The sequence below is a fragment of the Staurois parvus genome, unplaced genomic scaffold (genome assembly GCF_062004578.1).
Source record: "Staurois parvus isolate SC_StPar_1 unplaced genomic scaffold, SC_StPar_1.0 ptg000351l, whole genome shotgun sequence".
Taxonomy (NCBI): domain Eukaryota; kingdom Metazoa; phylum Chordata; class Amphibia; order Anura; family Ranidae; genus Staurois; species Staurois parvus.
Window position 1 is genome coordinate 3,499 of NW_028318147.1, and position 14,934 is coordinate 18,432.

At 50.0% G+C, this 14,934-nt stretch overlaps 1 protein-coding gene across 1 annotated transcript in view; it reads left to right on the plus strand.

Moving 5' to 3' along the window:
• The first annotated feature begins 1,182 nt into the window (after positions 1 to 1,182).
• RRM2B (ribonucleotide reductase regulatory TP53 inducible subunit M2B) overlaps positions 1,183 to 14,934 on the plus strand; it is a 33,695-nt gene continuing 19,943 nt past the window's right edge. The window contains exons 1-5 of the mRNA XM_089684634.1: positions 1,183 to 1,411; positions 9,948 to 10,106; positions 12,293 to 12,409; positions 12,531 to 12,664; positions 13,945 to 14,039. Coding sequence (XP_089540760.1) covers positions 1,364 to 1,411; positions 9,948 to 10,106; positions 12,293 to 12,409; positions 12,531 to 12,664; positions 13,945 to 14,039 — 553 coding nt within the window. The 5' untranslated portion in view covers positions 1,183 to 1,363. The remainder of the gene's footprint in view (positions 1,412 to 9,947; positions 10,107 to 12,292; positions 12,410 to 12,530; positions 12,665 to 13,944; positions 14,040 to 14,934) is intronic.

Here is a 14,934-nt window from a genome sequence, read left to right on the forward strand (position 1 = left end):
TATTCTAATTTTCTGAGATTGTGGATTTGGGGTTTTCATGAGCTGTACGCCATAATCATCACAATTATGACAAATCACGGCTTGAACTATCTTGCTTTGCATGTAATGAGTCTATCTCATATATTAGTTTCACCTTTTAAGTTGCATTACTGAAATAAATGAACTTTTGCACTATATTCTAATTTTTCGAGTTTCACCTGTACTTTCGTATGTATTTACTAATGCAGTAATGATTACTGTATACATGTCATATCACTATAATGGAGTACAGGGGAGGGGGGGATATACATTACTGTATACATGTCATATCACTATAATGGAGTACAGGGGAGGGGGGATATACATTACTGTGTACATGTCATATCACTATAATGGAGTACAGGGGAGCTGGGATATACATTACTCAGTAATGTATATCCCAGCTCCCCTGTACTCCATTATAGTGATGACATGTATACAGTATGTATATCCCCCTCCCCTGTACTCCATTATAGTGATATGACGTGTATACAGTAATGTATATCCCCCTCCCCTGTACTCCATTATAGTGATGACATGTTAGCATCCTCATACTGCAGTCCACAGCTGAAAAATGAAAGGCCGCTGGTAGGTTGCTATGGTGTTTGGCTGGTTGCTATGGGCTCTTGTGAGCTCCTTTCTCTACCACACAGTTGTGAATGAAAGGCCTCTGGCTGGTTACTATGAAATGTGGCTGGTTGCTATGAACAACCAAGCTCACTTGTCAGCTCCATCCTCTACTCCAAATACACAGTTCAAAATAAAAGGCCTCCATTAAGTTGCTATGGGCAACCAGTCAGCTCTTTCCCACATCCCAAGCAGCCTCACTGGGCTCCAGCCCGAACTCCCAGAAACTTCTGTCCTGGCCTCACAGCGAACACATGGGACTCTCTCCCAGCCTCCACATTGGCCTCGTTGACGTTCTCTTGGCCGGCCCGTCAATCGAGCCAACACTCCGCGGATTGGCTGAGGAGGCGGGTGTACTTTCCGGCCACACTCCTATGACTGCCACCTGTGCTGACCAATCTCCACCGCGCATGGCTTCTGAGCAGCTCGGGGAAACCAAGAGGTGAACGCGCATGACTCATTCCCAGAAGACGATCACCGAGTCTGGAGCTAGCGCTCACTCCCAGAGGAGGGGGCCTGGAGTTTGGTCATGTAACTCCGCCTACCCGGGCCCTCCCCAGGCACTGCTTGTTTGGTAGTGTTAATGCCCCTCCCCCTTCCCTGGCCGGGCGGAGTCAGTGCTGTGGCATCCAATAGCGGAGCCGGTGACAGTGTCAGGAACAAGGGGGAGGGGTCTCTGTCAGCTTCGCCATTCACTCCGATCTGAGACTGCGCTACAATGGGGGACTCACGACTACTTATGCCGGGGGATGACACAGGGGAGACGGTAAGTGACGATACATGGGACATCCTCGCTGTAATGTGAGAGGGATGGGGGAGGTGTGAGCCGTATCTGCAGTATGACCTTATGTCTCATAGTGTCACCCGTACATAGACAGCGGTCCGGGGTTAGCCCAGCGTACAGGAGTCCCATTCACATCTCTGAGCAGAGAGAGAACAATACTTATACACACGGTCCTCAGATGGGATACTGACCTCCTGATTCCTAACACCCATACTGCCAATTGGTACAGTCCTCATCTACCTGCCCCCCCCCACCACATATTGCCTGTTATTGGTACAGTCCTCATCTACCTGCCCCCCCACCACATATTACCTGTTATTGGTACAGTCCTCATCCCCCCCACTGCCTGTTTTTGGTTCAGTCCTCAACTCCCCCACTTCCTATTTTTGGTACGGTCCTCATCCCCCCCACCCTGCCTGTTTTTGGTACGGTCCTCATCCCCCCCACCCTGCCTGTTTTTGGTACGGTCCTCATCCCCCCACCCTGCCTGTTTTTGGTACGGTCCTCATCCCCCCTGCCTGTTTTTGGTACGGTCCTCATCCCCCCCACCTGTTTTTGGTACGATCCTCATCTCCCCCCCCCGCCTGTTTTTGGTACGATCCTCACCCCCCCCTGCCTGTTTTTGATACGATCCTCATCTCCCCCCCTGCCTGTTTTTGGTATGGTCCGCATCCCCCCCCCTGCCTGTTTTTGGTATGGTCCGCATCTCCCCCTCCTGCCTGTTTTTGGCATGGTCCGCATCTCTCCCCCCTGCCTGTTTTTGGTACGGTCCTCATCTCCCCCCCCCTGCCAGTTTTTGGTATGGTCCTCATCTCCCCCCCTGCCAGTTTTTGGTATGGTCCTCATCTCCCCCCCCCTGCCAGTTTTTGGTATGGTCCTCATCTCCCCCCCCCTGCCAGTTTTTGGTATGGTCCTCATCTCCCCCCCCTGCCAGTTTTTGGTATGGTCTTCATCTCCCCCCCCCCTGCCAGTTTTTGGTATGTCCTCATCTCCCCCCCCCCCTCCCCCCCGCCTGTTTTTGGTACGGTCCTCATCTTCCCCTCCGCCTGTTTTTGGTACGGTCCTCATCTTCCCCCCCGCCTGTTTTTGGTACGGTCCTCATCTTCCCCCCCGCCTGTTTTTGGTACGGTCCTCATCTTCCCCCCGCCTGTTTTTGGTACGGTCCTCATCTTCCCCCCCCGCCTGTTTTTGGTACGGTCCTCATCTTCCCCCCCCGCCTGTTTTTGGTACGGTCCTCATCTTCCCCCCCCCGCCTGTTTTTGGAACGGTCCTCATCTTCCCCCCCCGCCTGTTTTTGGTACGGTCCTCACCCCCCCACCTGTTTTTGGTACGATCCTCATCTCCCCCCCTGCCTGTTTTTGGTACGATCCTCATCTCCCCCCCTGCCTGTTTTTGGTACGATCCTCATCTCCCCCCCCTGCCTGTTTTTGGTACGATCCTCATCTCCCCCCTGCCTGTTTTTGGTATGGTCCGCATCCCCCCCCTGCCTGTTTTTGGTATGGTCCGCATCTCCCCCCTCCTGCCTGTTTTTGGCATGGTCCGCATCTCTCCCCCCCCCCTGCCAGTTTTGGTACGGTCCTCATCTCCCCCCCTGCCAGTTTTTGGTATGGTCTTCATCCCCCCCCCTGCCAGTTTGTGGTACGGTCCTCATCTTCCCCCCCGCCTGTTTGTGGTACGGTCCTCATCTTCCCCCCGCCTGTTTTTGGTACGGTCCTCATCTTCCCCCCCGCCTGTTTTTGGTACGGTCCTCATCTTCCCCCCGCCTGTTTTTGGTACGGTCCTCATCTTCCCCCCCGCCTGTTTTTGGTACGGTCCTCATCTTCCCCCCGCCTGTTTTTGGTACGGTCCTCATCTTCCCCCCGCCTGTTTTTGGTACGGTCCTCATCTTCCCCCCCCCCGCCTGTTTTTGGTACGGTCCTCATCTTCCCCCCCCCCGCCTGTTTTTGGTACGGTCCTCATCTTCCCCCCCCCCCCCCGCCGTTTTTGGTACGGTCCTCATCTTCCCCCCCCCCGCCTGTTTTGGTACGGTCCTCATCTTCCCCCCCCCCCCCGCCTGTTTTTGGTACGGTCCTCATCTTCCCCCCCCCCGCCTGTTTTTGGTACGGTCCTCATCTTCCCCCCCGCCTGTTTTTGGTACGGTCCTCATCTTCCCCCCCGCCTGTTTTTGGTACGGTCTCATCTTCCCCCCCGCCTGTTTTTGGTACGGTCCTCATCTTCCCCCCCGCCTGTTTTTGGTACGGTCCTCATCTTCCCCCCCCCGCCTGTTTTTGGTACGGTCCTCATCTTCCCCCCCCCCCGCCTGTTTTTGGTACGGTCCTCATCTTCCCCCCCCCCGCCTGTTTTTGGTACGGTCCTCATCTCCCCCCCCGCCTGTTTTGGTACGGTCCTAATCCCCCCCCCCGCCTGTGTTTGGTACGGTCCTAATCCCCCCCCCGCCTGTTTTTGGTACGGTCCTCATCTTCCCCCCCGCCTGTTTTTGGTACGGTCCTCATCTTCCCCCCCGCCTGTTTTTGGTACGGTCCTCATCTTCCCCCCGCCTGTTTTTGGTACGGTCCTCATCTTCCCCCCCGCCTGTTTTTGGTACGGTCCTCATCTTCCCCCCCGCCTGTTTTTGGTACGGTCCTCATCTTCCCCCCCGCCTGTTTTTTGTACGGTCCTCATCTTCCCCCCCCCCCGCCTGTTTTTGGTACGGTCCTCATCTTCCCCCCCCCCCACCTGTTTTTGGTACGGTCCTCATCTCCCCCCCCCCCCCCGCCTGTTCTTGGTACGGTCCCCATCCCCCCCCCCCGCCTGTGTTTGGTACGGTCCTAATCCCCCCCCCCCCGCTTGTTTTTGGTACGGTCCTCATCCCCCCTGCCTGTTTTTGGTACAGTCACCCACACAGCACCCTCCCGCTTCCATGTCCTGCAGCAACCCCCCGCAATGTAGTATCTGTCCCCCTTCTCCCTAAAACCACCCCCCCATTTTGGTGTGTACCCCTAAACGCCCGATCGGTGTGCAACAAGCTCACCGCCATCCACGACATCTTTGTTTTCCCGCTCCCTTAACCTCCTAGCGATCACAGAAACCTGGATCCAACAAGCCACTGACTCTACCTCCCCTGCTGCACTCTCCTATGGAGGTCTCACCTGGACCCACTCACCCAGACCTAACGGTTGTAAAGGTGGTGGGGTTGGTCTGCTCCTGTCACTGCAGAGCACCTTCCGAGTCCTCCCACCCCCCCCCCTCCCTATCCTTCTCTTCCTTCGAGGCCCACTGCCTCCGACTATTCTCCCCAACCCCCCTGAAGATTGCCGTAATCTACCAGCCTCCTGGACCCGTATCCCGCTTCCTGGATGACCTTTCCTCCTGGCTACCCTTCTTCCTCTCCTCTGAGCTACCCACCATCATTCTTGGGGATTTCAACATCCCTGTCAACCTCGACAACCCGACCACATCCCATCTCCTCCACTTAACCTCCTCCTTCGCACTTGCACAGTGCATACAATCCACCACCCACTCCGACGGTAATATCCTGAACCTTGTCTTCTCCAACAGCTGCGCTCCCCACAACCTCACTAACACCCCCTTCCCTCTCTCTGACCACAACCTGATTACCTTCTCTATCTCCTCATCCTCCAACGCCTACCCCTCCAAATGTCACAGTACTACCAGCCGTAACCTCCGCAACCTGAACCCTGCGCCCCTCCACTCTGCAGCTGATCAACTCCACGACAGCATCCTCCCCCTGTCCTGCCCTGACCTGGCTATGACTGCCTATAACAACGCGCTGTCAACAGCCCTTGACTCACTAGCGCCTTTAACCACACGCAACATCGGACCCCGACCGCTCCAGCCCAGGCAGACTGATCACACCAAAACCCTCAAACGACACAGTCGTGCCCTGGAGCGACTATGGCGCAAAACCAAATCCCAACAAGCCTTCACCCGCTACAAATCTGCCTTCCACACCTACACCTCCTCCCTCCACGCAGCCAAACAAGCCTACTTCTGACCCTCATCAAGGCCCTCTCCTCCAATCCTCGCCGACTCTTCTCCACCTTCAACTCTCTACTCTCTCTGCCCCCACCTCCACCAGCACCTCACCGCCCTTGAGATTGCCCATCACTTCAAAAACAAGATTGACACAATTCACAAGGACATCGCCGCAGCTCACACTCCCTCCAAACCCGTCCCCTCTCACACAACTACCCCCCTTATCACCCCTCCCCCTCAACACAATCCGCAGAGACTTCATCGCAGCTCACGCTCCCTCCAACCCTGTCCCCTCTCCCATGGCCCCACCACTGCTCTGACCTCCACCCCACCCAACATTCCTAACACTGAAGGCCCCTCAACACTCCACACCTTCGACCTTACTACCATCGAGGAGGTCACCAAGGGCTCACCACCTGCCCGCTCGACCCTATCCCCTCACAACTCCTACGACCTCCATCCTACGCTCCCTCACCCACATCTTTAATCTCTCCCTATCTTCCGGCGCATTCCCCTCCCCTATGAAGCATGCACACATCACCCCCATACTTAAAAAGCCCTCCCTGGACCCCAATGACCCAAACAACCTCAGACCCATCTCCCTGCTCACATTCACATCCAAACTCCTCGAGCGCTTAGTCTACACACGCCTAAGCTCTCACCTCAACAACCTCCTCGATCCCCTACAGTCCCGGTTTCAGTCCCCTACACTCCACCGAAACTTCCTTACTCAAATTCTCCAACGACCTTCTAACCACAAAGCTAATGGCCACTACTCAGTGCTCCTACTCCTCGACCTCTCCGCGGCCTTTGACACAGTCGACCAACCCCTCCTCCTCAAAAAAACTACACTCCGTCGGCCTCAGAGACTCCTCTCCTGGCTCTCACCCTACCTATCACAACGCTCATACTCATAGCTCATTACTTATAACGCTACCACCTCCCCCTCACTCCCCCTCTCTGTTGGGGTCCCTCAAGGCTCCGTCCTCGGGCCCCTTCTCTTCTCCATCTACACCTCCTCCCTTGGCCAACTCATACACTTTCACGGCTTCAACTACCACCTCTATGCCGATGACACACAAATCTCAACCCCTCGCCTCTCCGCCCGAATCACAAACCTACTAAACGACATATCAGACTGGATGTCGCTCCACTTCCTTAAACTGAACCTCTCCAAAACCGAGCTCCTAGTCTTCCGCCCAGCCTGGACACCACCCCCCATTGAGTTCTCCATCATCCAACAATGCCACTATCAGGCCCGCCCCGCAGGCCAGAGTACTTGGTGTCATTCTGGACTCCAGCCTATCCTTCCAGCCCCAAGTCCAATCTTTAACAAGCTCGTGTAGACTCCACCTCCGCAACATCTCCAAAATCCGCACGTTCCTAACTCCAGAAACCACTAAACAGCTCATCCACTTCCTCATCATATCACGACTCGATTACTGCAACTCCCTCCTCACTGGCCTGCCTCGCCACAGGCTATCCCCGCTTCAGTCGGCTGCCAGACTCATTCATCTTACCAACCACTCCGTTTCCGCCACCCCCCTCGGGCAATCGGAAGCCAGTGGAGGGATTGGCAAACGGATCAAATTCAAAATCCTAACACTGACGTACAAAGCTGTCCATCATACTGCCCCAAATTATATCACCGACCTAATATCCAAGTACCACCCAACATGCACTCTCCGCTCCTCACAAGACCTCCTTCTCTCTAGTACCCTGGTCTCCTCCTCCCATGCCTGCCTTCAGGATTTTTCCAGGGTGTCACCCATCCTCTGGAACTCCCTACCCCAACCCATCAGACTATCACCTACTCTCCTCTGCTTTAGGCGTACCCTGAAAGCCCACCTCTTCAGGGAAGCCTACCCCACCCCCTGCTAATTGCTGACCTCCTCCACTCTTCCTACCACTCCATCCCCCACAGCTATCTCCTCCTGTGCCACCATCCCCTCCCTCCTAGATTGTAAGCTCAAAAGAGTAGGGTCCTCGAACCCCTCGTGTATCGTATTGTTATTGTGCTGTCGCATGTTCTGTCCCCCTTTGTAATGTACAGCGCTAAGCAAACTATCGGCGCTTTATAAATACTGTATAATAATAATAATCTCCCTGCCCCCCATGCTACCAGGTATTGGTACATTCCTCATCTCTCTGCCCTCCCAATACTTCCTGCTATAGGTACAGTCCATATCTCCCTGCCTCTCCCACCCCACACTGCCTGCCTGCCATTGGTACAGTCCTCCTCTCCCTTACCCCCCCCATACTGCCTATTATTGGTACAGTCCTCATTTCCCTCTCTCTGCGCTCCCCCCATACTGCCTGTTATTGGTACAGTCTGTATCTCACTCTCTCTGACCCCCCCCTGCCCATACTGCCTGCCATTGGTACAGTCCTCTTTTCCCCCCCGCCTGTTTTTGGTACAGTCCTCTTTCTTCCCCCCCCGCCTGTTTTTGGTACAGTCCTCTTTCTTCCCCCCCCCCCGTCCACCGTTTTTTGGTACAGTCCTCTTTCTTCCCCCCCGCCTGTTTTTGGTACAGTCCTCTTTCTTCCCCCCGCCTGTTTTTGGTACAGTCCTCTTTTCCCCTGCCCGCTGTCTGTTTTTGGTACAGTCTTCATTCCCCTTCCCCATCACACTGCCTGTTTTTGGTACAGTCCTCTTTCCCCCTCCCCGTTTTTGGTACAGTCCTCTTTCCCCCTCCCCCCCTGCCTGTTTTTGGTACAGTCCTCTTTCCCCCTCCCCCCGCTTGTTTTTGGTACAGTCCTCTTCCCCCCGCCTGCAGTCCTCAACCCCCCCCCCCCCACTTCCTGTTTTTGGTACAGTCCTCATCCCCTTTGCTCCCCCCCCTGTTTTTGGTACAGTCCTCTTCCCCCCCCCACCTCTTTTTGGTACAGTCCTCTTTCCCCCTCCCCCCCGCCTGTTTTTGGTACAGTCCTCTTTCCCCCACCCCCCGCCTGTTTTTGGTACAGTCCTCTTTCCCCCTCCCCCCCCGCCTGTTTTTGGTACAGTCCTCTTTCCCCCCCCCCCCCGCCTGTTTTTGGTACAGTCCTCTTTCCCCCTCCCCCCCCGCCTGTTTTTGGTACAGTCCTCTTTCCCCCTCCCCCCGCCTGTTTTTGGTACAGTCCTCTTTCCCCCTCCCCCCACCTGTTTTTGGTACAGTCCTCTTTCCCCCTCCCCCCCCACCTGTTTTTGGTACAGTCCTCTTTCCCCCTCCCCCCCCGCCTGTTTTTGGTACAGTCCTCTTTCCCCCTCCCCCCCCCGCCTGTTTTTGGTACAGTCCTCTTTCCCCCCCCGCCTGTTTTTGGTACAGTCTTCTTCTACATTCTTCCCCCCTGCCTGTTTTTGGTACAGTCTTCATCGCCTTCTGTCTTTTATTGGTACAGTCCTCATCTCCCTTTCTCTCTGCCTGTTATTGGTACAGTCCATATCGCCTTCTCTCTGCCCTCTCCCCATACTGCCTGTCATTGGTACAGTTCATATCTCCTTTTCCCTGCCTCCCCCCCCCCCCCCAATTCTGCCTGTTATTGGTAAAATCCACATCTCCCTCTCCCTGCCCCCCCCCCATAATGCCTGTTATTGGTACAGTCCATATCTCCTCTTCCCTGCACCCCCATAATGCCTGTTATTGGCACAGTCCATAGCTCCTCTTCCCTGCACCCCCATAATGCCTGTTTTTTGCACAGTCCATAGCTCCTCTTCCCTGCACCCCCATAATGCCTGTTGGCACAGTCCATAGCTCCTCTTCCCTGCACCCCCATAATGCCTGTTATTGGCACAGTCCATAGCTCCTCTTCCCTGCACCCCCATAATGCCTGTTATTGGCACAGTCCATAGCTCCTCTTCCCTGCTACGTTAAAATTCTTATGACCCTTTTTTTCAAAACCCCGTGTACTCCGATGCATGGTATATATTGTATGTTGTGAGGCAGTGTGTTGTACTGTACAGTGTGTTGGGTTGCCATTGACAATGAATGGCACTGTAACACACAGTACATAGAGCAGGTGTGTACCATGTGTCGTGGCAATGCAAAGTGTGACTAGTCTCTCATACTATTTTTGCCTCCCCATTCTTTACTTGTTAAATCTGAAATACAGCTAATTATATGGTTGAAATATATGTAAAATGTCTTATCTGCCAAATTATTTATAATTCTCCTCTGCCACTATTATGAACTAGACACGTCTGTCCTACTAACTAGCGCTGGTAATCATACTTTTCTCCACTGCAGTTAGGCAATACAGCTTGCCTATCTTCCTGCCACAACCTATGATTGGCCAATGAAAGAATAGCAGTAGACTGATAGTCATCCCTCTGCTCTCCCTTCCTGTAAGTGCTGTAAAGCGGAATTGCAGGAGGCTAATTCTGAAACCTATTTAGGTACTTTTGACAGTTATATATAAAAATAAATGTAATCATTTTTAATGAACACATAATGGGGATAAATGAAAATGTTATATCTGTGTTTAGTCACCTAGTGTGCATCCAGGTACAGTACTGTCATTTTGGTAACACATTGGATGATCGTTCTATATTTTATGTGTTCGGCAGAATGGGATTAATGGTTACAGCGAAAGTAATGGAAACAGCCTTGAGGATGAGCCTCTTCTTAGGAAAAATCCCCGGCGTTTTGTCATTTTTCCAATCCAGTATCCTGATATCTGGAAGATGTATAAGAAGGCACAAGCCTCATTCTGGACTGCAGAGGAGGTAAGTGGTCATGGGTCATTCTATCAGCTCTGTTTAATGGGGATTTCAATCTTTTATATGGCATTCCCTTTAGCTTCTGAACCCTACATGTACTAGCAGTGAATTGGCCCTTCCACATATCTCTGGCTTTATTGGGACCAAGAGCTAGGTAGAAACTGCACCCCTGGTACTCTCTACCATTATCTCAGCTTCTCTAATCACATATACACTTATGGGAGCACATTACAACAGCTGCCAATGGATTTTGGTCCACTAGGTAATGCGATCATCATGGAGGGGTGAGGAACATATGGGAATTCTTATGTAACCTGGAAATTACCTTTTATTAAGACGAAATTTATTTTTTTATTTTTTTACATTCTTAAAAGTTTAAATTAGACCAGCAGGAAACAGAATTTAATACAAGTACTCATTGACCTTTACAGCTGCAGACACTGAGGAGCAATTCATCTTCAAAGTTAAAGTTCATAACAGAGGCTCTGTAGACTTTTTCTAGTCTCTTTACCAGCAACTTTTGCAGGAACCTGGCTTCAGTGCCTCTGCTATGAGCTGTCAGGATTATTTTCTCGACAGTGCCTGCAGCTACAGTGGTCAGTAAGCACTTGTTTTAAAACTTTATATACTGCTTGGTAAATACTTGACTTTCTATGGTCTGGTCACAACTTCACTTTTAAGGCCTCATGCACACTTTAGTTCAGGTGTTTTGAGGTTTTTTTTTTTTTTTTTCTGTCTTCAAACTCCCCTCCAAACTTTGTTCATGCACACAGAGGCATTTACAGAAGTTTAGAGGCAGAAAAAAATCCATCACTTGTGTGTTCGAGAGGAGAGTTTTGGCAGCAAAATCTGTCTAAACACGTCTAAATGTGCCTGAGCTCTAGGTGCATTTAGCGCTTGAGCGTTTTTGGTTTTTTTCCTTTCAATGACCAGAATGAATTAATATTTTGTCCAACAAAATAAACTCCCAAGTGTTTGATGCACCTACACATGTTTGCAAAAATGTGGCTTAGGTGTGTTTTGAAGCTGCTTTTTTTTTTTTTTAATATATTTTATATATATATAATTTAAAAAACTGTCCATTTCGGTGTTTGGTCAAGCGCATCCTGAATTTTTGGTCTCGGCACCAGAATTTTCATTTTAGTGCACCCCTACAAATCACTTTTTGTGACCCTTTTGCAAAGTGTACTGACCTGGAGATCCTGCCAATAACTGCACTTCTGCTCTGAGCTGACAGCACTATCCTACTGCTTCCCAAGTAGCAGCAACGTTGTCAGCCTGACACATGTACTTCTTTGGTTGGCCATTCAGCTTCCATGTTGGATTTACAGGATACATGGGCATGTCTAGTTCAGAGCCTTGCCTCTCAGCTGTCACCCCACAAAGCATAAGGGGGGATTTACTAACACTGGAGCATACAGAATCTGGTGCAGCTCTACATAGAACCCATCAGTTTCTGGGATTTACTGTCAAAGCTTAACTGAAAAAGCTGAAGTTAGAAGCGCATTGATTGCTGTGCCAGTTACTGTGTGCTCCAGTTTTAGTAAATTTCCCCTAGAGTCAAAGGGGCTACCTAAGCGCTCAGTATCTCAATAAAGGTATCTGCACGAACTAAGGGTGCTCCTCATTTCTTTGGTACACTGGGTTGATTGTGTGTGAAAAATGCAGCTTTATATTGAAGCGGAACTAAAGGCAAAAATATCTTCGTTCCAACTGTTCAATGCTGCAAGATCCCTCAGCGCTTTTTCCAGGTGCCAGTCTTTGGCCATCTTGATTGGCTGGCTCGAAATGATATCGCTCCTGCGCATGCGCAGGAGTGCAGTCATCCCAGCACACAGGCCTGTGCAGCTCAGTGTACCTTCTACAGGGGGTGGCGTACAGGCAGGTAAGTGTATTTTGTTATTGCATGTCTCTGAGAAAAATAGCCCACCTCTTTACAATTTTTGTTTTTAGTTTTCCAAATTTAACAGTTTAAAACCCAACAAATTATTTCCTCTGTGGTTTTATTTTGTGAGCTGCGCACCTGCACAAGGCAGACCAACTGGTGTTACCGGCCCTGGAAGCCACAGACAGTTAGACGTCCATTTCTGTAAACATGTAAACCTCAATCATTGTCGGAGAATAACTGGTGCAGCTGTGATGCAGATATTAAAATAGGTTCCAAATAACTGGAATTGTTTTCTGTGTAATAGGTGGATTTATCCAAAGACTTGGTGCACTGGGAGAAGCTGAAGGCAGATGAGAAGTATTTTATTTCCCATGTACTGGCATTCTTTGCAGCCAGCGATGGCATAGTGAATGAGAATCTGGTATGTGTTTTATATGTTTGTGTCTGCATTGTATGTCCTGAAGTCTGGCACAGCTTATGACTCCTAATCTTGTCTATTGATAAGATCACAGCTAACATGATATCGTATTATTCCCCTTCAGGTGGAGAGATTCAGCCAGGAGGTACAGATCCCAGAAGCTCGCTGCTTTTACGGCTTCCAGATTCTAATTGAGAATGTCCATTCAGAGATGTACAGTCTGCTTATTGAAACCTACATCAGAGATCCCCACAGGAGGTATGGATGATTTCATTGGCTGGCTGAAGGAATGGACAATTTAATATCTGTTTTGCTGTATCTTTCCCAGAATCTTCGCATGATGTGAGACACCTGTCCTTGCTTTACGCCCAGTTCACACCAGTGCAGCTTTGAAGTTGCGCTACTCCAGCGTGATTTCAAAGCCGCCGATCAGTGTGACTTCATGTGCAGATTGCTGACATCTGTGCGACTTCACGTACACAAACATCAATGCAAGCTGCACATGAAATCGCACAATAATAGCGCAGGAACCTCTTTCGAAGTCACTGCAACTTGAGTCGCACCAATTTGAACGGTTCCATAGCGGCAAATAAAGTGTGACTTGTCATGCGACTTTGATCTTTCAAGTCACATCGATGTGAGCCGGGGATAATGGCAAAATAAGAGATATTGTATTAAAACTGAAGAGTAATATTACCACCTGTTACCACCCCCTTTTAACCACTTGCCCTCCAGATGATTTACCCCCCCCCCGACCATGCCATTTTTTGCGATACAGCACTGCGTTATTTTAACTGACAATTGTGCGGTCATGCAGCGCTGCACCCAAATGAAATTTCCGATCTATTTTTCCCACAAATACAGCTTTCTTTTGGTGGTATTTGATTGCCTCTGCATTTTTTTTTTTGTTTGTTTGTTTTTTTTTCACTATAAACAAAAAAAGACGGACAATTTTGCAAAAAAAAAACCCCAATATGTTTGACTTTTTGCTATTAAACATGTCCAGTAAAAAAATTTAAAAAATCAAATTTCGTCATAAATTTTGACCAAAATGTATTCTGCTACATGTCTTTGCTAAAAAAAATATCCCAATATATGTAAATTTAATTTGTAATGGTTATAGCATTTACAAATGGCGGTATATATACTGGAATTCATTTTTTTTTACTAATAATGGCAGCGATCAGCGACTTATAGCGGGACTGCTGCGGGCATTCTGACACTGGGGGGAGCTGACTTGGTGTCACTGATATCCCCAGTGATACCAATACAGTGATCAGTGCTAATGGCACTGGGCAGGAAGGGGTTAACATGGGGGGTGATCAAAGGGTTAACTATGTGCTGTTTTACTATGTGTGCTGTGTGTGTGTTTCACTGTAAGCATACTGCTTTGTATGGCTCTGCTATGCAGAGCTATACAAAGCAGTGTGCAGGAGCTGACAGGAGAGAGATCTGTATTGTTTACATACAGATACATTGTTTACATGTGCAAAAAATGCAAAAACGGCAAAAAGGTTCATGTACATTTTTTCTTTTAGAGATTTCTTATTTAATGCCATTGAAACAATGCCCTGTGTTAGGAAGAAAGCAGAGTGGGCCTTGCACTGGATATCGGACAGGAAAGCTACATTTGGTATGTAATAACTGAGCATTTATAAAGTTCATAATATTGTGTTTTAGTGCCCATCATACACTCACTGGCCACTTCATTGGGTACACCTTGCTAGTGCCAAGAAAATCTCCCCCACACCATTACACCACCAGCATGAATCGTTGATGCAACGCAGGATGGATCCATGCTTTCATGTTTACGCCAAATTCTGACCCTACCATCTGAATGTTGCAGCAGCCAGTCTGTCCATTCTGATCCAGATCCCAGTAGATCAGCAGTATACTCAGACCAGCTCATCTGGCACCAACAACCATTCCACATTCAGAGTCACTTAAATCCCCTTTCTTCTCCATTCTGATGCTCAGTTTGAACTTCAGCAAGTCATATTCACCACGTCTAGATGCTTAAGGCTAGGTTCACATATGTGCAGCTGCGGATCCGCACAAAAATCCGTGCAGCCGCACCACCCGCACAGAGAAATGCGGACCCACAGGCAGGTGCCATTAGTTCTAATGGCACGCTGCCCACACTGGAAACCGCAACCGTACTGGGAACAGAGATTCCCGCGCGGGCTGCATTTTCAGAAGAAGTACAGGGACTTGTTCCCTACGTGTCCTGGGGCACGGGAGTCCATTCAAATAAATGGGCTCTCGTGCCCGCACAAAGCACGGCCGCATATATGTAAACCAGGGCTGATTAGCAAGTTGTGTTACTAAGCAATTTAACAGGTGTGCCTAATAAAGTGGCCAGGGAGGGTATAAAAATCCCAAGCTATGAAGGTACCAGTGTGTCCATTTATGGCTCCAATACTCTGTTAGGGAAAATTTTATGAAAAATAGAAAAGCCAGAATCTGAAGCAGTTGCGCATGGCAACCAATCAGCTTCTAGATAGAAGCTGATTGGTTACTATGCACAC